The following is a 24,434-nucleotide window of genomic DNA, read 5'->3' on the forward strand; positions in this document are numbered from 1 at the left end:
AATTCACACAAAATACAAAATTAATAAATGACAAAAAATAGAAGTGTTACAATTTGGATTATAACAGTAGCTCAACTCCTTTTTCATTATTACAAATGATAATTTGTTTGAACTTGTGTGTAATTGTTAATGATAACTTTTATGTTTATAGGTATATTTTAAATTTTATGTTAGGTTTACTTTTGTGATGTACTTGAAATGTTATATTTCATATTGTGATTATATGACTTAAAAACTTTTAATTTAATTTTTTTGTGATTCTAAATTTTGACAATTTTGCATGATATATAGAAAAAACGTGTATGAAGTTGGTATAACATAAAAAGTGATTATTAACTATTTACAAAAATTTAAAAATAGAACAAATACAGAAATTTAATTTAGAGAAAAAATTAGACAGAATTTCTACTGAGTCTATAAACAAAAAAATCATTCAACTTAAGGAGAAATTTAAAAACAAAAATAACATTATATCTAAAGACGGAAATTATAAAAGAATATGTCATTAAGTTTAGAGTCTGAAATTAAAGATACAAATGTCATTGATTTAGAAATAGAATTATAAATATATTTCTAATTAGAGACAAATTTTATGTGGGGTAGAGATGAAAACTTTTATCTATATTAGAAATAGAATTAGACACCTTAGTTTAGAAATGAAAAATAATAAATAGAGATAAAATATTTAAATCTCTAATTAGATAAAAAAAAATCAAAATATTGTCTCTCATAAACTTACCACCAATGATTTAGTAAAGAACAATTTTTTTGTCTCTAATTTCATCTTTAAATATGTTTGTGACAAAAATTTAATAAGTAAAAGATAGTTTGTGTGATTCTAATTAGAATTTTTCTAGTAATGACATAGATATATCTACAATTAAAAATAATTAACAATTTAAAAATTCAATAAATTCATAATCATAAAAATATCTATTTTTTACTTTAGAAAGTTAATTTTATATAGAATCATTTATTTAATAGTATGAAAACTATAAATTTATAATATTAAAATATATTATTTTATTTTAAAATTTAATATTATGTAAGGGTGATGTTATGCAAAATATAATATAATAACTAATTTTAAAATTATAAAAAATTATTATAAATGGTGTAAAATATGTTTTTCAAAAAATGTTTTAAGAAGCAACCCTTACATTTTGTTTAATTGGATTTCTTGAATTTGGACCCTTTGTTACGTGGGCTACAAAACAAATCGTTTGGGTTCATTTTATTTTGGGTCGATAGCGATATAGTATCGTAAAGCTAAAAGGTAAGTGTTAGAGGCAAAAAAAAATACTGACGAATAAAGGCGTAAAAATAATATTAATAAAAATAAATAATTAAATATAGGAAAATAAAATCATTAATCTTTTTCATTGTTGTATATATACGTTTTTTTAGCTTATTTGTTATTTAATTGCGTGATTTGTGTGAACTCATAATTTGTCTAATGAATATTATGTTGCAAACAATGTGCTCGTATCTTGTTTGACTATCATTTACAATACAATGAACATTTCATTTCACAAAATAAAATAAGAATGTTTTATTTTTTATAAATAAGTTGATTTATCCAAGACAATTTATAAACTCTTACTTTTAAAAAGAGGACTTTAGATTAGATAGTCTAGCGAACTACTTTTCAATAATAATAATATTAATTATTATTATTATGATTAAATTTAAACTAATATGTTTATTTAGCTTCTTAACTCTTACCTTTGAAAACAGAACACTTTAATTCAAATAGTTTGGTGAACTATATTTTACAGGATAAATTGTATTTATTATTATACTTACGTCTTAAAATTTAGTAGTACCATGTTTGCAAAAATAATTTCTCATTTTATAGATATATATTTATTTTCAAATTTTCAACTTACATTTTAAGAACACGTAATTTTGATCCTTCTTTCGTTCAGAGAAATGCGTCCAAATAAAGAAACTTTTGTCGAGTTAAAATGATTTTCACACATTTTTTATTATTAATAATTTTCTCAAGTTCAATCAATTTTGGGGTTAAAAATTTTAAACAAAAATAAATATTATTTTTAAGTACTAATGATAAATATTATTCTAATTTTGAATTAAATTGACGATGATGTTCAATTTTTTAAATAAATTTTACTTGCCTTTTGTAAGAACACCACCCTACACATGTTATGAGAATTGCATCATAATGGTTATTTTTTGAGTACTAATGTAAGCGTACAACTTCAAACAATGGACACTAAAAAATTATTATTTTTTGATTGCTTAGTCTAACTAGTATAAAGTTTTAGCATGCAGAGATTTTTAATAAATGCTTGGGTATTTTTGTGTAAAAGTTGTAACTCTTAAACTCTAAAATATTATTTATATTTTAGTATGATCTCACTTCTTAAGAAATACGTAAACTCTAAATACAATTAACTTCAACACACTCTTTATAACTGTTTTTTCATATCATTCCCGTCCTCTATCACTTGTGTTAATTTCCAACCAATGGTAACTGTTGCAAATATATTTGATGTTTTTGACATATATCTGTCATCTTTTATAGCACTTTTGTTACTTTAAACTTAACTACTTTTTTCATTAAAAATTATTCAACTTATTTTTAAAGTAACTTCTACCAAATTTTTACCAAAATTTAGAAAAGCACGTCGAGACTCTTATTTTTAACTAATTTTGATGCTTTTAGATCTTACCTGTTGGCATGGAGATAGCTGGGGCTTCTTCCTCGAGTCCTGTCATGATCATGCACTCGACGAAAGAACTTTACAAGTGACGAAAATGGTACTATTGCTTTACTTAATTAGATTGCAGTACAGACTCCTTCTCCCATGCAATTCTAGCTGCTTCGTAGTCTTTTGATCAATCTGTCGACATATCTGTCTTATGGTATTTCATAAGAAATTTTTCTAGTCTAAATCAAAAGTTAAAAAAAATTCTTGTTAAAAAATTTAGTTTGACTTTCATCTTGTTCTTATTTTTCTTTTTTCTTATATTTTTATCATTCTTTTTACTGTTTAATTCTCCAATTTTTTAAAATATTTTTTTGTCTTTATTTTCTATATAATTAATAGAGTTATAAGATAAAAGATTATATCTATATTTTCTTTTAATGCATCTATTTGTTAATGAGTAATATCTTTATGAAGAATTATCCAATGAAAAATACTATTATAAATATGAAAAAAAATCTGAATAAAAAATATTTTGATTGAATGAAAATAAATATAAAAATACTAAATCGTTCTATATCTAGTACAAAAATATTTTTCTCTTATTTTTAATTAATTTTGATACTTTTAAATCTTACTTTATAAAATATTAAACTTTTTTCCTGTAATTTTTAAGCAAAATCTACTTCAAAAATACGAAATTTTTTTCAAACGTAGCTCCATTTTAACCGAGGAAAATTTATTTTTCCAAACAAATATATTATAATACTACCTCAAAGCTCAATAATGTGCTATGCTAGTGCGTCATGAGTTGAGCAGATAACGGAAAGGGTATGAAATGATATATGATTACAGATTGATGGACTGTGTCAGGGGAACAATGGCAAGACATGTGTAGATAACATTAAGTGAATCAGGTTGTCGTATAGGTGGCTAGTATGCCATTTTTTTAACACTGTTGCGCAGAGTCAAACTTATTTATTCATGCATTGAATATAATCATATTTTAAATGATTTCCATTTGACATAGTTATCGCAATTACTTAAACTTCCATATCTTATTTATCATTCGAATTTTCATTCATTATTTTTTATTAATGTGTATTAAAAAAATTAGTTGATAATGGCAGATTTTTCCCGTTGTATATGATTTAATTCTTTATTAAATCAACATTTTATTTTGAACGCAATAAGCTTCTATTTTTTATTGTTATTTTTATGGATATGATGGGTGTATTTTTTTTTCTTTCACCGTCTATATTTCCATTATTCAATATTTTACTATTTTTCATTCGTAAGATATTTTTATTCAGCATTTTATTTTAAGTTTGTTAATATTTTGAAATATTATTTTATATATTTAATTTTATAAGAAAACATTCTTGTGGCGCCTATAATAAACATATTGATAATTATCGACTGAGATTTAAGATAAATAAATTATTAGAATTTATTATATCTTAGTTATTTAATTTTTATTTATTTTAAGAAAATATTTACTTGTTAAAAGGTAAAGTTTAAGGATTAATCAAAATTTAATAGCAAAAAAAATCAATCAAAATAAAATTAAAATTAAGGTGTTTACAAGAAAAATTAATAAAATTTAAGGATTAATTAAAACAAAATTAAAATTCAATTTTTTAATTATGAAATAAATAATATTTAAGTTAATATATATTTAGAAGTGTATAGTGAACACTCTTTTATAAATTAGATCTATACTTAAAAACTTACATTTTAGATGTTATGCGAGTGTTTGTTACATATTGGTTTCTATTACATTGTTAACAGCGTAGATTAAAACATAATAAAATACTTGTGTAGGAATTAAAATATAAATTTTTAAAATATTAGACTAATTCATAAATAAGTATTAACGATAGTAACCAAATGTATATTTAAATCTTAAATAATTTTTTTTAAAAAAAAACTTGATTAGAAAAATTAAAATGAAGTACAAAATAATAAAAAAAAGAAACTAAGAACATAAATAAAAAATATTTTTAGGATACTTAATTACTAAAATATGATTTTTCGGGTGAAATACAAGAATATGATTATTTTTCAAAAGTTTTAATGGCATTTTTTACTTTAATAATTAGTTAACAAAGTAACATTTTTTTGGCCTAAAAACAATGTCTCTATTAATCAAAAGTTTTGGGAAAAAAATTGACTCAAAAGTCACCATTAGCAAGTTTTAAAATTTAAATATTTTTGTCCGTGGATGGTGATTTTTGCTAGTAAAAAACACTAAAGACGAGTTTTGAATCTTAAGCTATAAAAACCCATTTTGTATTTATTCTGATCTACAAAAAAGCTTCAATTGTTTTGAGTTTTGGTTGGTCTCTTAGGAAAAGGAAAGTAAGTGAAAATATATTAGTACATTGTAAGGCAATATTCTTACAATTACAAGTGAAAGTATGACATTTAAATGCAAGAGATCAATATATTTATATATTTTAGGCTTAAATATGTTTTAATTACCTCTAAATAGGATTTATTTTAAATTAATATTTATTAATTTTTTATTTTCATACCTAATTATTTTTTTTCAATTTTATACTTAACGTTAACCTCCGTCAGTTAAATGGTGACGTAACTTACAATTTGTCACGTCACCCCAATCTCTCTCTATCTTACCTTTAAATTTCTCTGTCACAAATCTACATTAACATTTTTTTAAAAAAAAATAAAAAAAATAAAAAAAACATAAGTTTAGGCGTGCAATGAATGTTTCAAAATTAGGTTCCTTATTGATTTTTAAGTTAATACATTGAGTGCTTTGAAGTTATGGTTCATGCATTAGAACATTCAAACACGACAAATCATTTGTGCAAGTTCATGGGACATATTTATATGACAAATACAAAAGAGCTTTTTTGGTGATAAGTGCACAAGATGACAATCAAAATACACACAGAAAAAGGCTTGACACATTCTTTGAATGTGTCACCACTTGACTTCAAGCAAACAGGCAAGCTTCTAGAAATCTTTGCGTTAATCAATTTGATAAATGAAATGAGGCATTTCATATGCCAGACTTTTCAACAACCAAGATAATAGAGTTGACCTTAGACAAAGGCATTATGATTATGGTGACAAGAAAATAAATAGATATCTCTATTGTCATATAATTGTTGCTTGTTTAAGTTAGAACATTGATTGGCATGCTTATGTGGATAATGTGTACAATATCAACAAAATTTTGAAAGTTTACAAGAAGGACTTTGGACTAATTGGAAATGAAGCACAAGATGTCAATATAGAGAACTAAGATTATGTCTTAACTTCACCTTAAAACACATAATAAAAGGGTGTCCAAAATCAAGCTATTTCATTAATGAAATGGATATGCGTGAGATAAGATCACAATGGTGTAATGTTTGCTAAGGTGAGAATCACAGTTAAAGTCAATTTCCAAATGATCTGAGGTCTAGTTCATAGTGTTCTACATTTATCATTTTAGAATTTCTTCAATTTATATGATGTGTTATGTATTGTAATGTTTTTGTTACATCTGGTTGTTATTATCCATGTGGTACATTTCATTATTAATTAAATTAGAACATATTATTTATCTTTAATTTATAAATAATATAATTGTAATCGATAAAACACTTTTAAGTATTCAAATCTTTAAAAAACCTCAAACAAACAAAAATTTGTACATTTATGCTTATATATTTATAAAAGTGTATTCAAATTAATGTACAAATTTTTAGAAAAAATGTTAGGATGCAAAGTTTACTACATATTTTTTTTATGTTATTTAGATTGTGCTTTTAGAGATAATTTTAACATTTTAAGCTTTTTTAACGTAGTTATAAAATTTTGGAAGCAAATTCCATCTAAATAAAATAGATTAAAATGTCTTGTCACACATAAATAAGAGTCACAAATTATAAAGTATCCACAATTTATACATAAGTTGTAGCACCTTAAATTTAATTCCAATTAAATAATAATTTCACAAATCGGATAACCAAATTTTTCATAAAAGATTTCAAAATAAGTGAAGGGTTACAAATTAATATCAAATAACTGCTACAGGACTAGTTTAATTACAACATTTTTAAAATAAATTCTACATCCTATACCAGTCCATCCGTCCCTTCACTGAGTCCGGTGCTGATCGTCTTGATTACTTGAAAAATGAATGTAAGGGTGAGTACTCTACACTACCCAAAAGCACATAGTCAACATAAAGTCTCACCTCTAGCACATTACCAATACATTAAGCAAATACATTCACAAGCACAATACACAAACTCGTCAATACGCACAACAGCCACACTCACTATAACATTGTGATCACAGATTTACACCATGAATGGTCGCCGGTTACCTCTGCCGCACGGATACCACGTGGGCAGTCACGGGTTGCTCAGCAAAGATAGTGGTCAGAGGTCTCGTCAGGAAGAGAGTGTGTGGCCCATGGTGCACTCATTCCGCAGTCGGTGTCACCACCACTCCCTCTTTCCTAAGGTATTTCTACTGTCCTCATCTCCCACATCCCCAGTGTATCGCTGAACCATTCACAGCATATTACAACGGCGCTAATACGCCCATTCACACATATTTCATTCACGCATGCAATAGTCATGCTGCACACGGCACACAACCTAAAATTTTTCATTCATATTACACGGCCCTTGGGCCTACATTTTCACAATATTCATTCAAATATACGGCACAAGTGCCCACACTCATTTTATCACACAACATTTACATATAATCTAAATCCCTCAATTTCGTATCAACACACATATTGTTCACATATCATAGCACATGGCTCACATTACATTTTTAAGAAATTTCCTACCCACTAACTCAGTCACAATACAATATTCAGCAGAATATCAACAATTCATGCACAAAAGAGTAGGATAGAGTCCCCTCTTACCTTGGATTGAATACCCACACGCTAAATCCACCAAGAGATGCTACCTCTCACGGATTTCATCCTAAACACATGGAGAAACTCTATGAGAACTCAGAGGAACCACAAAAATAGAGAAAGAGGATAAAAACTGAAACCCTAACCATTAAAACTCACCTCCAAGCATTTCCCACACGAATTCAACCTTCAATCAAGCTTGTGAACAGCTTTGGAGGCAATATAATCGTTGAAAAAGGGTTTGGAGACAAGAGGATCAAAGGGATTTCGAAGAGAGAGGGAGAAATAACTCTCCCCTAACCCTAACCCCCTTTAAATCCTTTTCTAGTCGCGACACTCTCGCTGCAGTGACACTTTGGTTTCTGCAGAATCTCGCTACAGCGAGACTGCACCCAAAAATGTACCCCAAACTGTCGCTACAGTGAGTCGTCTCTCACTACAGCGAGAAGGCGACAGTTCTGGTCCTTCCTCTCAGGACCCTCTCGCTGCAGCGAGAACAACCCAATATCATGCCCTACACTTAGGCACTTAGCCTATTTCAGTCCTATCCAGTCATGCATACATATATATACATACACGCATCCCTAACATACATATATGCATATATATATTCACAACATATATCTAAAAATACACACATGAATATACATTTAGATTTATATAATTATCAATAATTAATATTACAAAATTTGGGGCGTTACAACTCTCCCCTCCTTTAAGGAATTTCGTCCCTAAAATTCAGCCAAACACTCACAACTACAAAAACAACCCCGGGTACAATTCTCTCATTCTACTCTCTGCTTCCCATGTGGCATCTCCCTCATCACTCGAGCTCTATATTACCTTCACCAGTGATATCTCTTTACCCCTTAGCTGTTTAACACGGTGGTCAGCAATCCTCACCGGGTACACATCATATGATAAGTCTTCTCTCACTTGAACCGGGTTAAGATCTATCACATGGGAAGGATCCGGCACATATTGCCTAAGCTGTGACACATGGAACACCGGATGTAGATTTGGAGGCAATGCTATCCGATATGCAGCAGGACCAATTCTACTCAATACTTCGAACGGCCCAATAAACTTAGGAGACAACTTTTGAGACTTCAGAGCTCTCCCCACTTCGGTTACAGGTGAGACCTTCAAAAATAGGTGGTCACCCACCTGAAACTCCAATGGCTTTCGCCTTTTATCATAATAGGTCTTTTGCCTATCTTGCGCAGCCTTTATTTTCTCTTTGATCATCCAGATTTGCTCATTCTGTCTTTGGATCATATCCGGCGCACACAGAGTCGCCTCTCCTGCTGCATACCAACACAACAGGGTTCTGCGCCTCTGCCCATACAAAGCCTCAAATGGTGCCATTCCAATGCTAGCATGGTAACTGTTTTTGTACGTGAATTCCACTAGCAATAAGCACTCTTCCCAAGTTCCCTGCTGCTCGAGCACACAAGCCCTCAATAAGTCCTTTAGGGACTGGATGGTCCGCTCAGTCTGACCGTTAGTCTGTGGGTGATAAGTCGAGCTCAGTCTCAACTTAGTCCCCAACGCCCATTGCAGGCTTTCTCAAAACCTCGAGGTAAACCTTAGATCTCTATCTGACACCACACTAGTCGGTACTCCATACAGCCTGACTATCTCCCACACATACAACTCCACAAGTCGCTCTAATTTATACTTCATATTGATTGGAAGAAAGTGTGCAGCCTTGGTCAATCGATCCACTATCACCCAGATGACATCATGGTTGTTCCTGGTCTTAGGCAACCCAGAAACAAAGTCCATGGAAATACTATCCCATTTCTACTCAGGGATCTCCAGTGGCTGTAACAACCCAGGTGGACACTGGTGTTCTACCTTCGCCTTCTGACAAGTTAGGCATTTAGCTACATATTTAGCCACGTCTCTCTTCATACCATTCCACCAAAAACTCTTCTAGAGATTCTGATACATTTTAGTTGCACCGGGGTGAAAACTTATCTTGCTCTTATGCGCTTCCTCAAGCACCATCTATCTCAGCTCATCCACTTGAGGAATGCACACTCGGTTCTGAAACTTAACCACCTCGTTTTCATCACGATAGAAATCTAAGTCCTTTCCCTCATCCTTCTGTCTCATCATGTCTTGCAGGAAGACATCTCCTTGTTGAGCATCTCAGACATACACCAGAAAGTCGTTGTGCATTGTCATCGCTCCAAGATACAAACTACAAACTCCCCGGCCTCACCTCCATGGCCAAGTTCATGTCTCGAAGTCATAGTCCTTAAGGAATTCCATCCATCTCCTCTGCTGCATGTTCAGCTCCCTCTGATTAAACAGGTATTTCAAACTCTTATGGTCACTGAACACTTCAAACCTTGCTCCATACAGGTAATACCTCCATACCTTAACAGCAAACACTACCGCGACTAACTCCAGATCGTGTGTCAGATAGTTGACCTCATGCAGGCGCAACTGTCTCGAGACATAGGCGACCACTCGTCCGTCTTGCATTAAAACACAACCAAGTCCTTGCCTGGATGCATCACAATAAACATCAAACTTCTGCTCTGGGTCAGGTAGAGTTAACACCGGCGCCGAAGTCAGCCTTATCTTCAGCTCCAAGAAACTAGCTTCACATCCCTTGGTCTACTTGAACTCTTTTCCCTTGTGAGTCAGCTTCGTTAAGGGCAATGCTGTCTTGGAGAACCCCTCAATGAACTTCATGTAATAGCCCGCCAATCTGAGGAAACTGTGCATCTCTGTCTCATTCGTCGGCCTCGGCCACTCAGCCACTGCTTCCACTTTTGCAGGGTCTACCATGATTCCTTCCTTCGATACCACATGCCCCATAAATTGGATCTTCGACAACCAGAACTCACACTTGGAGAATTTCGCATACAATTGTCTCTCTCTCAGAATTTGCAAGACAATCCTCAAGTGCTTGGCGTGCTCTTCTTGAGTCTTTGAATAAATTAGGATGTCGTCAATGAACACCACCACAAACTTATCCAAAAACTCGTGGAAGATCCTGTTCATGTAGTCTATGAACACCGTAGGCGCATTGGTCACCCCAAACGGCATCACCAAATACTCATAGTGACCATACCGCATGTTGAATGTCGTCTTAGGCACATCTGCATCCTTCACTCGAATTTGATGGTATCCCGATCTCAAATTGATCTTCAAAAACACTACTGCTCCCCTTAATTGGTCCATGAAATCATCGATCCTCGGAAGTGGGTACTTGTTCTTGACTGTCACCTTATTCAACTGCCGGTAATCCACACACATCCTCATGCTTCCATCCTTCTTCTTCACTAAGAGCACTGGTGCTCCCCACGGTGACACACTCGGTCTCACAAACCGTTTTTGCAACAAATCTTCTACTTGCTTCTTGACCTCCGCCAACTCCACAGGTGACATCCTGTAAGGTGCCACAGAAATTGGGCTTGCTCCCGGAATGAGGTCAATAGCAAACACTATCTCCCTCTCAGGCGGTAGCTCAAAAATATCTTCAGAAAACACCTCTAAGAAATCCCTTACCACCAGAATATACTTCAGCTTCACTACACTTTTGGCTTCCATTGAAATCATAACCATGAAAGCCTTGGCGTTCACCGTGTTCTCCCATGCACCTTGACTCATAAGCCTTGGAACCTCTGCCATGGTCGCACCGAAGATCAAAGTCTTCTTCCTACAGTCCAGTAGTACATGATTGGCAGCAAGCCAATCCATTCCCAGAATTACATCCAGTTGAGAAAGAGGTAAACAAATCAAGTCCACCTTGAACTCCTTACTGTGCACCATCACTACACACCCCAAACACACCCATGACGTCACAACTGGCTTACCCGTAGGGGTAGTCACCACAACATTACAAGGCAGTTCAATCATATACAAATTCAAACTCTTTATGCAGTCCATAGACACAAAAGAGTGCGTAGCACCCGAGTCAAACAGCACATCAAGTAATCTACCTTTAATTACACATTTACCTCAGATTAGTTCCTCTGATTGTGAAGCCTCTGCCCCACTCATAGCAAAGACTCTACCCGGAATGCTTAGCTTCTGCCCCGTACTTGGCCCCGTGCTTCCTTTTGATTCCGGCCTCTGGGATGCACTTGAACTATCGTTTCTCTTAGCGGCCCACCACTCATTGGCAATGTGCCCTGACTTCCCACAGTTGCTGCAAGTTATCTTCGGCTGTGGGCAGTCCTTCACCATGTGTGGCCCTCCACACCTGAAGCACTTGAGCGGCCCTCTGAAAGAGCTTGATCCTGAACCACTCCCACTGCTATTCTCCTGAGATGAACTCCCTTGAGACTGAGAGCTATTTGAACCCGAATACGGTCCCCTTGAGAACCTAGGGGGTCTTCTATCTTGCCTCACCGGGCTGGCTCCCATAGTGTCCACCGTCTTCCCTCTTGAGTTAGCTTCAAAGATTCTGCTCTTACTCACCAGAGTGGACAAGTCCGTCAGTTGAAACACACTGACTGCAGCCCAAATGTCTGACCTCAATCCATGTTCAAATTGAGCACACAGATCCTTCGCTCTATCACCATGCTGATAGTGAGGACAGTATTTCATCAATTCTTGAAACTTAGTTGCATACTCCCCTTCAGTCATACTTCCTTGCTTCAGCTCAAGGAACTCCCTAGCTTTCTGTTTCCTTAGGTCCCGGGGAATTTAGTTCCCTAGGAAGATGGTCTTGAATGCTTCCCACTGAACATAGCCATCTTCTTGTGGCAGGGTCTGACTGGCAAACCTCCACCAGTCCTCAGCCTCCCCACACAGCAAGTAGGTGGCATAGGCAACCTTGTTCTCCACACGACATCCCATTGCATTGAAGATCTTCTCCACATCAGCCACCTACCTTTGGGCTCTTTCGAGATTGAATCCACCCTCAAAATTTGGAGGATCATGCCTAGTGAAGGCAGATAACCCTCTATACTCAACCGGCTCTCCACCTTGATTTTGCACCATGGCTTCCAGAATCTGAGCCATGCGTTCCATGAGGTCATTCGTGCCTCTAGCTCCTCTACCTCTACCTCTACCTCTTCCAGACATATTCAATCTAGCTACACAATTTAACAGTCACAATCTAGCACATCAAATCAATATTACATTTATAATTCAGGCAAACAAAACAATCAACACTTATTTTGGACTCTTCAGCCCGATACCCCAGTTTGGTTTGGATGAACTGCTCTGATACCAAAATTATAACACCTTAAATTTAATTCCAATTAAATAATAATTTCACAAATCGGATAACCAAATTTTTCATAAAAGATTTTGAAATAAGTGAAGGGTTACAAATTAATATCAAATAACTGCTATAGGATTAGTTCAATTACAACAATTTTAAAATAAATTCTACGTCCTATACCAGTCCATCCGTCCCTTCACTGAGTGCGATGCTGATCGTCTTGGTTACCTGAAAAATGAATGTAAGGATGAGTACTCTACACTACCCAAAAGCACATAGTTAGTATAGAGTCTTACCTCCAGCACATTACCAATACATTAAGCAAATACAATCACAGGCAACATTTCACATTCACAAGCACAATACACAAACTTGTGCATACGCACAACAGCCACACTCACTATAGCACTGTGATCACAGATTTACACCATGAATGGTCGCCGGTTACCGTCGCTTCATGGATACCATGTGGGCAGGGGTTGCTCAGCAAAGATAGTGGTCAGACATCTCGCCAGGAAGAGAGTGTGTGGCCCGTGGTGCACCCGTTTTGCAGTTGGTGTCACCACCACTCTCTCTTCCCCAAGGTATTCCTATCGTCTTCATCTCCCACATCCCCAGTGTATCGCTGAACCATTCATAGCACATTACAATGGCGCTAACACGTCCATTTACACATATTTCATTCACGCATGCAATAGTCATGCTGCACACGGCACACAACCTAAAATTTTTCATTCATATTACACGGCCTTTGGGCCCATATTTTCACAATATTCATTTGAATATACGGCACAAGTGCCCACACTCATTTTATCACACAATATTTACATATAATCCAAATCCCTCAATTTCGTATCAACACACATATTGTTCACATATCACGGCACATGGCCCATGATGAACGAACTTTCTCATGTTGTATTTAAAAGATTTGTCGCAAATCCTCATCAAAATTTAAACAAATTAATGTAGTACTATGGTTATCCTAGATTGTCTCCTGTGAACATTGGCTATTATTCTTCACTAAACATGTTGAAGGCACTACTTGAACAAGCAATTAAAACACCAATCCTTAGTTCATCCACAAAGATTCTATCCTCATTCCACTCAAGATTTAACATTCATCCTCTTTCCCATGAATTAGGTTAATTTAACAAACGAAAATTAACCTTATGGTCCTAACAAAATTACGCAATTTGCTAGGCTCTAATCCCTCATCCCAAAGTTACACAACCTTAGAATTAAACCTAGGATTAAGCAATCCCTAGTTTAGAATCTCCTTAAAACGAATTAGGGTTAATTAAGCAATATCCCCCTCATTCACCATTAATTCAATTCAAGAGACAAGGAAGAAGTAATTCATGAGAAGAAAGGAATTATGTTATCATTAAAATCAAGGAACTCAAGAATCTATGTGAACTTACTAAGGATTACACAAAATTAGCCCTCCATGGAAATGAGGGTCAGAAACACAATTGAGAAATGTAGAAAACTCATTGGCATTAAGGTAAAAGCAAGAGAAATGAGAAACCAAACCCTAGGTTGGACCCTTGGCTGTCACCCAAGGTTGCCCTAAGCTCTGGAAAATCATCCTAATTTAGTAAAGAAGAGAAAAAGTACAAAAAGTGTAAGAAGTCTCTACCTTAATTTGGCAAAAATCTATTTATACTAAAGCTGACACCTCCAAAGTAATTACTTTCATTCTTTCATAGTAAACACACGCAGCATCAGTTGGGTTTTGCCTTTCTGTAGTGTCTACTATCAACTTTGATAGTAACCACGCACAGCACTGGGACATTTTTGGACTCTCTAGAGTTGTCACTATAAACTTTTATAGTAACTACGCGCAGCACCTTCAATTTTGCATGCTCTGAAGTGATTACTACAAACTTTCATAGTAACCACGCGCAAACTTAGTGGATTTTGGGCTGCTGTAGTTGTCACTTTTAACTTTGAAAGTAATCACTTTGGTCCCTTTGCTGAAAGAGCTTGCTGTAGTTGTCACTATCAATCTTGAAAGTAGTTACTTTCACTTCAAATTCCTCAAAATCCAATAATTCTTCAAAATAAGCTTGGGGATTCCTGCCACATTATTCAAATGATCAAAACATGTAAAACAAACTATCTAAATCAATGTAAATTAACCAAAAACTAATAATTCTATATTATTTAGCCTAATTGGAATATTCATCTTATTTACATTATCTAAGTCTATTCTTTTCTATAAAAAGTAATAAATGATGTATAAAAATTTAGTAAAATGTGGATTCATCACAACCCCAAACTTAAACTTTTGTTTGTCCTCAAGCAAACCAAAATTCAAGGACTTAAGTAACAAAGGTTGGACTTATCCAAAAAAATTTCTCAAAATTTTTCTGTTCCAATCTTTCAACTCTAACATACACTACCTCCATTTCAAAATCATGGAGTCATTCAACAAAGAAAGCACACTCATATCAATTAATTTTATGCAAAGTCCCATACAAGTGAAACAAAAATTCAACAAGGTTCATTATACTTCACACAATGTAAAGAAATTATCTAGCTCACAAGGTGGTGTTTCACTCTTCACTCGTCAGTGTTTCAGGCTAGGTATTTTCCCTTAATACATGCAAATTGCCTTACCCTACCATATGCTTGCCCATATTCTCAATCTCCTTTGCCTTAATACAATGATTTACCTATCAAAAGGACTTGGTTGGTCACAAATAGGGATAAGTAAGGTTCAATTTGATTAAAGAGGGTCAAAAGCTCAAGTGGGTTTTCAAGGTAAGGGAATCATTTTGAGTGAGTGAATACAACAATTAGAATGAAATGCATCAAATGAGGTAGTCTAAGAGGTTCAAGCATTCTTTCACCTTGTTTTTCATCAATTTTCATTATGTGAAGATCTCTTCAATCTCTTGGACCTTGCTTCATTTATTTTCTTTCCTTTTTCATTCTTTCTTTTATGATTTCTTGGACTTTGACAATCACTCTTTTTCTTCAAATTTAAGCAAATTTTTTTTTTGACATGTATTAGTAACATGTATGATGTCCACCACCCCAAACTTGAGAGTTGCTTGTCCTCAAGCAACTACCGTCAAAATCAACACCCCAAACTTAGTGTTTGCATTCACTCTTGATGTTATTCAAAAGAAATACGTTCTTGATTGAAGGGAATATAATACAATAAGGTGCAAGGGTAGGCAATGGTGAGTGGGTGTGTGTGTGGAAAGGAGGCCTCAATCATATAGATAATAATGCATATTCAACTAAGAAATAGGGCAAGTTCTAGAGGATAGATGCAAAATTACATGGAACATACACACAGAAAGAAAATTAGGGGCTTAATTCTCTACCATGGTAAAAATGGTGATAGCTACTTAACATCATGTGAGGATAATTCACCTTGCAAGAAAAGATATTCAGCATGGCATGGAGAGAAAATTATTTACAAAAGTAGAGTGTGTTCATGAATCAAATGAAAATTGCAGTAAGAGTCTAGAATTGGAATTACAAAATTGGATTCAATGAAAAAGAGAAAGAACAAAGATATATTTTTATATTTTGATGTATAATTGTGCACGAAAAATGAGGTTAAGAGTATATGAAATAGAGGCAAAGAACTTCACCCCCCTTTCATGAATGATAGTGCCTCAACTCATGGACAAAAAAAAATGATGCTCCTCTTGATGGAACTGAGGGCATTCTCTGCACAAAGAGACAATAAATTCAGCACCAGAAGAAGCAAAATAACTCAAACTCAGATATTATATATATAGCATAAAAGAGTTAAGTTGTTGTTTAGAGTAGAATCAATAAAGGGAAATTAAAGGCAGGGAAATAAATGGAAAAGTGTACTAATTATACGGAAATTAGCAGAAAAAATATGTACAATGAAATGGAAGGGTAAATAAATAACATAAATAGAAATTTTAAACTAAATTGCATCCTCATCAGAGCTGGAGGAGAGGTCATCATTAGCTGCGTCAGTGTTTGTGTCTTCATCATCTTGCTCCTCTGCTACAACTGGATCTGGTACTTGCTCCCCCTCTAAGCTGCTATCTGCCTCTTCCTCCTCCTCCTCTTCTGCTGTAGGTGTGAAAGGCGGAAGATCATTCTGAATAGCTGCTCTAAGATAAGGGGTGTCCAATTTCAAATCACATTTCTAGAATTCAGAACAAGGAGTGAGTGAAAATGTGATTACATGGTAGTGCAACTGAATCAGATCAGCAATGAGTGTAGGAAGTGAGCAGAACACAATATATTCACAGAGAGTGGTTACTATGAATGTTGATAGTGACTACTCCAGAGCAAAAACATTTCAAATTCACAAAGGAAAAATGCAAATTGATTTCTAATCGTGAGAATGAGAATTTCAATGCATAGAAATCACAATCAGGGCTAAAATGAACCTAGGGGAAGCAGAATTTCAGCGTTACATACAAAGTAATCACTACGAATTATGAAAGTAGCTACGCTAGGGTTCCATCATGTCAATTTGCACACATAGAATCTAATTAATCACCCTACTAACTTAAAATCATGTAATTATCCCTGCAGAAACTGATTCTAACCAGTAATTTCAACTAAAATTGGTTCTAATAAAAAATCCCCAATTGAAAAACGAAGAACCCTAATGCAGAGAGTGAGGAAGAGGAAATTACCTAGATTGGAGTCCAAATCAAGTGCAAAAGTGCAGGAAAGTGACGTTCAATGTACGTAATTGAATTTGAGGGAGTGGGTGCTCAGGAAATTTGAAGGAGAGTGAAAATTTCTCAGAAATAAAGAGTGAGAGTGAACGTGAGAGGGGCCCTATTTATATGAAAATGTTGGGCATGGTTACTCTCAAGAATCATAGTAGACACGCGCAAGGGGTTTTGCAAAAATGGGGTGCGCCTTTCTCAGTTATTTCAAAAGAGGTTACGCGTGGTTACTATAAACTTTCATAGTAACTACGCGCGTCAAATGTTCAAAAATGGTTTCTGTAGTGGTTACTATGAAAGTTCAAAGTGACCACTACAGAGGTGCCTTTCATATGTATTTTCCCAGAGTGCTGTGCGTGGCTACTATGAACTTTCATAGTAGTTACGCATAGACCAATGAATTTAAAAGCCTTCAAAGTGGTCACTATGAAAATTGAAAGTGAGAACTACCGAGAGTAAAGTCACGTACCTTGGTGGAAAGTGACCACTATGGCTTGGGAAAGTGATTACCTTCATGGCAAACTTCAAAATTCTTTCTAAAGTGAATGCTTGGTACCATGGAAATGATTATTGCTCCCTCTCTACTTGGACTTCCATGAATATATGCATAAATTGAGTCCAAATAAAGCAATTTTTCCTTTACAAAAATTATGAACAAATCATCAATCAAATAATGAGTCAAGTGTTGAACAAGTTTGTGCAGCATGAACTAAGCAACATGACTAGTAACACAACTCAAATGAAAGAATGCTTATTGAAATCAAAGAAGAACTAGAAAGTGCTATAAAAACTGAGTTGCCTCTCACAAAGCGCTTCTTTAACGTCACTAGCTTGACGTTTTATGGAGCTCTCACTTCAAAATAACCAAAGAATCAAGAACAGCTGGAGGTTGTTCCAGGAAAACTTCCTCCACATTAGTCTCAAGTGTAGGATTCCCATGGAAAGGCTTTAGGCGATGGCCATTCACTTTAAGAACCTTGTTTGTGGATTCACTTTTTACCTCCACTACTCCATAGGGAGAAATGGAAGTCACAATGAAAGGTCCAATCCACCTAGATCTGAGTTTTCCAAGCATAAGCTTCAAACGGGAATTGAACAGCAAAACCTTTTGACCTATGAAAAACTCCTTCCTTGCTATCCTTCTGTCATGAAAGGTCTTTGTTCTCTCCTTATAAATTCTGGAGTTTTCATATGCTTCAAGGAGAAGTTCTTCTAATTCTTGCAAGTGCAGTTTCCTTTGTTCCCCAGCTTTGTCTAGGTCCATATTGCAGGCTCGCACTGCCCAATAAGCACGATGTTCTACTTCTACTAGGAGGTGGCAGGCTTTTCCATAGATAATTCTGTAAGGTGACATTCCCAAATGAGCTTTGTATGCTATTCTATGAGCTCAAAGAGCATCATCGAGATGCTTGCTCTAGTCTTTCCTATTTGGCTGAACAATCCTTTCCAAAATCTTCTTAATTTCTTTGTTAGAGAGCTCAACCTGCCCATTGGTCTGGGGGTGATAAGGTGTGGATACTTTGTGCACTACTCCATACTTTCTCAGTAGAGTCTCAATGGTTCTATTGCAGAAGTGGGTACCCTGGTCACTAATCAAAGCTTGAGGTACTCCAAACCTACAAAACAAATGAGTACGCACCAAATCTGCAACCACTCTTGGATCATTAGTTTTTATGGGCTTAGCCTCTACCCATTTAGAGACATAGTCCACAGCAAGCAAAATATATAAGAAACCAAAGGAAGGAGGGAAAGGACCCATGAAGTCTATACCCCAAACGTCGAATACATCACAGTATAAAATGGATTGTTGAGGCATTTCATGCTTCAAGGTGATCACCCCTCCAGTTCTTTGGCATCTCTCACATGTAGAACACACTTGCCAGGAGTCCTTAAAGATTGGAGGCCAATAGAAACCTGCATCCAGTACTTTCCTTGCAGTCCTTTGGGGCCCAAGGTGGCTTCCTACAGTGGATGCATGGCAGAAATGCAAAACTGATGTAGCTTCTTCCTCAGGAATGCACCTCCTAATTACTTAATCACTACAGAACTTCCACAAATAGGGGTCATCCCAGAGGTAATGTTTGGCATCATTCTTGATCTTTTCCCTTTTAATCCTTGGTGCATCTGTTGGAAAAAATCCTGGAACTAAAAAGTTTACAATGTCAGCAAACCAAGATAACTTTGAAGTACACAACTCTAATAGTTACTCATCAGGGAAATCATCTTTTAGAGGAGTGAGTTCAGGGACTCCCTCTATCCTGCTCAAATGATCTGCCACCAAATTTTGTGCTCCACTTTTATCCTTTATCTCCACATCAAATTCTTAAAGTAGAAGCATCCACCTTATTAGCCTTGGCTTCGAATCTGTCTTTTTCACAAGGAACTTAAGAGCAGAATGATCAGTAAACACCACAACTTTTGACCCTAGCAAGTATGATATAAATTTATCTAAAGCAAATACTATGGCCAATAGTTCCTTTTCAGTTATGGTATAGTTACACTGTGCAGGATTCAAAGTCCTAGATGCATAATAAATGACATGTAGATCCTTACCAAACCGCTGTGCTAAGACAGCACCCACAGCAAAATTAGATGCGTCACACATGAGTTCAAATGGAAGTGTCCAGTTTAGTGGCTGTATGATGGGAGTTGTGGTCAAGGCTGTCTTTAGGCAATCAAATGCCTCCTTGCACTTGGCTCCAAACTCAAAATCAATATCTTTCTGCAGTAACTTGGAAAGAGGAAGGGCTATCTTGGAAAAATCCTTGATAAAGCGCCTGTAGAAACCTGTATGGCCAAGAAATGCATGCACCTCTCGCACACAAGAGGGGTAAGAAAGCTGTGAAATGACATTAAGCTTAGCAGGATCTACCTTAATTCCCTCCTCAAATATTATATGTCCTAAGACTACCCCTTGTCTAACCATAAAATGGCATTTCTTAAAGTTCAGAACAAGGTTAGTCTCTATACATCTTTGTAAAACTCTAACCAAGTTTCCTAAGCATGCAGAAAATGATGACCCATATACAGTGAAGTCATCCATGAAGACTTCAATACAATGCTTAACCAAATCAGAAAATATGCTTAACATGCATCTTTGAAATGTACCGGGAGCATTGCAAAGCCTGAATGACATTCTCTTATATGCAAACGTACCAAATGGGCATGTAAAAGTGGTCTTCTCCTGATCCTCAAGAGCTATGCATATTTGAAAATAACCAGAGAATCCATCTAGGAAACAATAGTGAGACTTACTTGCTAGACGCTCCAGCATCTGATCAATGAAAAGTAGAGGAAAATGGTCTTTCCTGGTCGCCTGGTTGAGCCTCCTATAATCAATGCAGACTCTCCAGCTGTTCTGCACTCTAGTGGACAAGAGCTCATCCTTCTCAGTCTTTACCACTATAATCCCTGACTTTTTGGGCACCACCTGCACTGGACTCACCCACGTGCTATCTGATATTGGGTAGATGATGCCTACCTGGAGTAGTTTGGTGATCTCCTTCTTCACCATCTCCAATATGATCAGATTTACCCTCCTTTAGGGCTGTCTCATTGGCTTAGATCCCTCTTCCAACAAAATCTGGTGCATGCATAGGGATGGGCTAATTCCAGGGATGTCAGCCAAGGTCCATCCAATAGCCTTTCTTTGCTTTCGAATCACATCGAGCAACTGCTCCTCTTGGTCCCCATCAAGCTCAGTGGATATGATCACAGGGAGCTTCTCACCTGCTTCCAAGTAAGCGTATTTTAAATGCTTATGCAGGGGTTTAAGCTCCAAGGTGGGAGGCTGTTCAACTGAAAGTTTAGCACTCTCATTTGAAATGATCTCTGCAACATTTAAATCATAAGGGTTAGATTCAACTATACTTGCTGTACTCAATGAATCACATTCTATCCTTTTTGATTCTTCAATGTCATTAATGTCAGAAGTTGCAGAATCTAAATCCAGAAAATCAGCAATACAAATATCACATAAAGATGAATTAGTACAATACTCACAAATTTTAGTATCTATGGTATCTACATACTCAGAAAAATCAAAGAAAGAGTCTCCTAAAAATTCAACAAAACTAATCATCTATCAAGCTATCAAGAACATCAATGTGAAAAACTGAATGCTCCTCAGGTGAAGGCTTCATAGCATCCAGTATGTTGAAGCGAACCACACTCTCTCCAAATTCCATAGTGAGAGTTCCAGCATGCACATCAATCTTGGTCTTGGCTGTCTTTAAGAATGGCCTCCCCAAGATGATAGGTGCAGCTCCTTTTATTGGCTCTTCTTCTTGCATGTCCAAGATGTAAAAGTCAGTAGGAAAGATCAAGTCATTCACTCTCACTAGAACATCCTCCACAAGGGTTGCTGGATTAGTGGTGCTCCTGTTTGCTAGCTGGATGATGACACTTGTGGGCTGCAATAGTCCAAGAGACAAAGATGTGAAGATAGATAAAGGCATAACATTAATAGATACACCTAAATCAAGCATGGCATTATCTATCCTATTGTTGTCTATAATGCAAGGAATAGTAAACATCCCTGGATCTTTGCATTTCTCAGGCATGGGAGTTTTCTGCCTCTCAAAAAAGGCTGATACATTCCTCCCCATGTTCACTCTTTCATTACCCTTTAGCTGCCTTCTATGAGTGCATAAGTCCTTAAGAAATTTGGCGTACTTTGGGATTTGCTTGATAGCATCTAACAAGGGGATATTGACTTCAACCTTTCTGAAGGTATCCAAAATTTCTTTGTCAACCTCTTCTTACTTCTTGCTGGGCTGAGCTGTTCTTTGAGGGAAAGGAATAGGAATGAACCTCTCTTCTTTGTCTACCACTTTTGGTTGACATGGTGTGGGCATAGGTGTAGGCTGCTCTTGGCTCTTAATCTCTCCTCCTTCATCTTCTGTAGCTAGAATGCAACTAGGATTCTTCTCTTTAAGTATCTCTGGTTCTTGCATCACCTTACCAGATCTCAAGGTAATGGCACTCACATTCTTTGGGTTTGTTACAGTTTGTGCAGGGAGATTGCCTGAACCTTGAGATTAAAGTTGATTTAGGGATGAAGCAAGTTGACCCATTTGATTCTCCAAGGTCTTGATACTTGCTTGAGTTTGTTGCTGGAAAGCCTGACTCTGTTGCTAGAAATTGAGATTACTCATAGTGAGTTGCTTCACAAGGTCTTCCAGGGATGACTCACTCTTTTGAGGTGCAGGAGCCATTGAAGAGGATGCTTGATGGTGCTGTTGAGATGAAGATGATGGATGGTGATGTTACTGGGCTGAATATGGCTTGTTTTGTCTAGCTTGATGTGGTTGGAAATGGTTGTTAGCTGGTTGGCTAGAGCTTTGATGCTGTGCATTTCCTCCCCACCTTAAGTTAGGATGGTTCCTCCAACCAGGATTATATCTATTAGAAGATAAATCCCAGCTTTGTTGTTACTGCGGCTGCTGAAAAGGAAATTTATTAGCAAAAATATTAGCAGCATAAGCTTGAGGATTACCTTCTGAAGATTCAGTTTCTTGCAATGTGGGGCAACTATCAATGAAGTGATCCGTAGATGAACAGATCCCACAAAGCATGGCTGGAATGGATTGACGCGAAGGTGTATATGTAGCAGAATTCCTTTGGATGGATGCTAACTATTTTACCATAGAAGCCAACTCATCTAGCTTATGCTCCAGCTTGTGTGAATCTGAAGTTTGAATTTCATTGACACTCCTGGATATGATGGAATTTTGCCTTGTAGCAAACTGTTGAGAGCTAGCTGCCATATTCTCAATGAGGTTTCTAGCGGCTGCAGGAGTTTTATCAACTAGGGCTCCTCCGCTAGCTGCGTCGATCATGCTCCTATCCATTGGGTGTAAGCCCTCATAGAAGTATTGGATTAAGAGCTGGTCACTTATCTGATGATGGGGCAGCTAGCACAAAGTCTCTTGAAACGCTCCCAATATTCATACAAACTTTCCCTCTCCAGCTGCCTAATACCACATATTTCCTTTCTTATTGAGGCAACCCTTGAGGCAGGGAAAATTTTTTCCAGGAACAAACTCTTGAGGGTGTCCCAACTTGTAATAGAGCCAGGTGGAATATAATACAGCCAATCTTTAGCCAAATCCATAAGAGAGAACGGAAAAGCCTTCAATTTCACATGCTCTTCAGGCACACCTTGTGGTCTCATTGTAGAGCAAGCAATATGGAATTCCTTAAGGTGTTTATGTGGATCTTCACCTGTAAGACCATGAAATTTAGGCAAAAGATGGATTAGGCCAGTTTGAAGAACAAAAGGGGCACCACATCCGGGTATTGGATACACAAAGTCTGGTAAGTCACGTCCGGGGCAGCAAGCTCCTTAAGTGTCAGGTCATTTTCTGCCATTTCTAAAGATTTAGAATTTAAAGTATGCAGAGAAGAATATATGAAAGATGGAGAAGATGATTCTTCAGTATGTGTAGAATTTTGTCTATTAAGGTTCCAAAGATTCCTACAGAATGTCCTATTAATTTCAGTATCTGGAAGATATAAATCTCCTGGATTTGATCTGGTCATTCATTAGGAATTAGCTATGGAAATTGAAAAGAAGTAAACTAATGAAACAGTAAAAATGCAGAAAAATTCAGATGACAATTATGTAGAAAAACTAACATCTAAGTGCAGTAAAATAAAGCATTAACACCAAATAGCAAAAACAGAAAGAAATTGCAAACTATGGAACGAAAATATGCAACACACAAGCACAAATTCTGCAAAATTATGCAATAAAAATAGAGTAGAGTGCAGCAAACAAAAATACAGAAATCAGAATTCACAAAATGCAGAAAACAACAATTTGTTGTACCTAAATGCAAGATATCTCTACTTTCACATGTTTATGAAAAAGAGAATTCACTAAACATGTAGAAAACGAAAATGAAAACAAAGCAAATAACATGTTTATGAAAAATCAACACTAATGTTCCCCGGCAACAGCGCCAATTTGATGAACGAAC

The 24,434-nt window shown here is 35.8% G+C and overlaps 1 protein-coding gene and 1 non-coding gene across 2 annotated transcripts; one reads left to right on the plus strand and one right to left on the minus strand.

Annotated features, from left to right (window-relative positions):
• Positions 1-11,550: 11,550 nt before the first annotated feature.
• Positions 11,551-12,180, minus strand: LOC113851817. Its single transcript, XM_027482203.1, has one exon. It carries the CDS (start codon positions 12,178-12,180, stop codon positions 11,551-11,553), a length of 630 nt encoding a protein of 209 aa, XP_027338004.1.
• Positions 12,181-23,349: 11,169 nt separating this feature from the next.
• On the plus strand, positions 23,350-23,453 carry LOC113853392. The gene has a single exon (XR_003502564.1). It is a non-coding gene; the product is annotated as a small nucleolar RNA R71 (small nucleolar RNA).
• Positions 23,454-24,434: the final 981 nt, after the last annotated feature.

This window comes from Abrus precatorius, unplaced genomic scaffold (assembly GCF_003935025.1).
Source record: "Abrus precatorius isolate BTA unplaced genomic scaffold, Abrus_2018 Scaffold10, whole genome shotgun sequence".
NCBI classification, from domain to species: Eukaryota; Viridiplantae; Streptophyta; class Magnoliopsida; order Fabales; family Fabaceae; genus Abrus; species Abrus precatorius.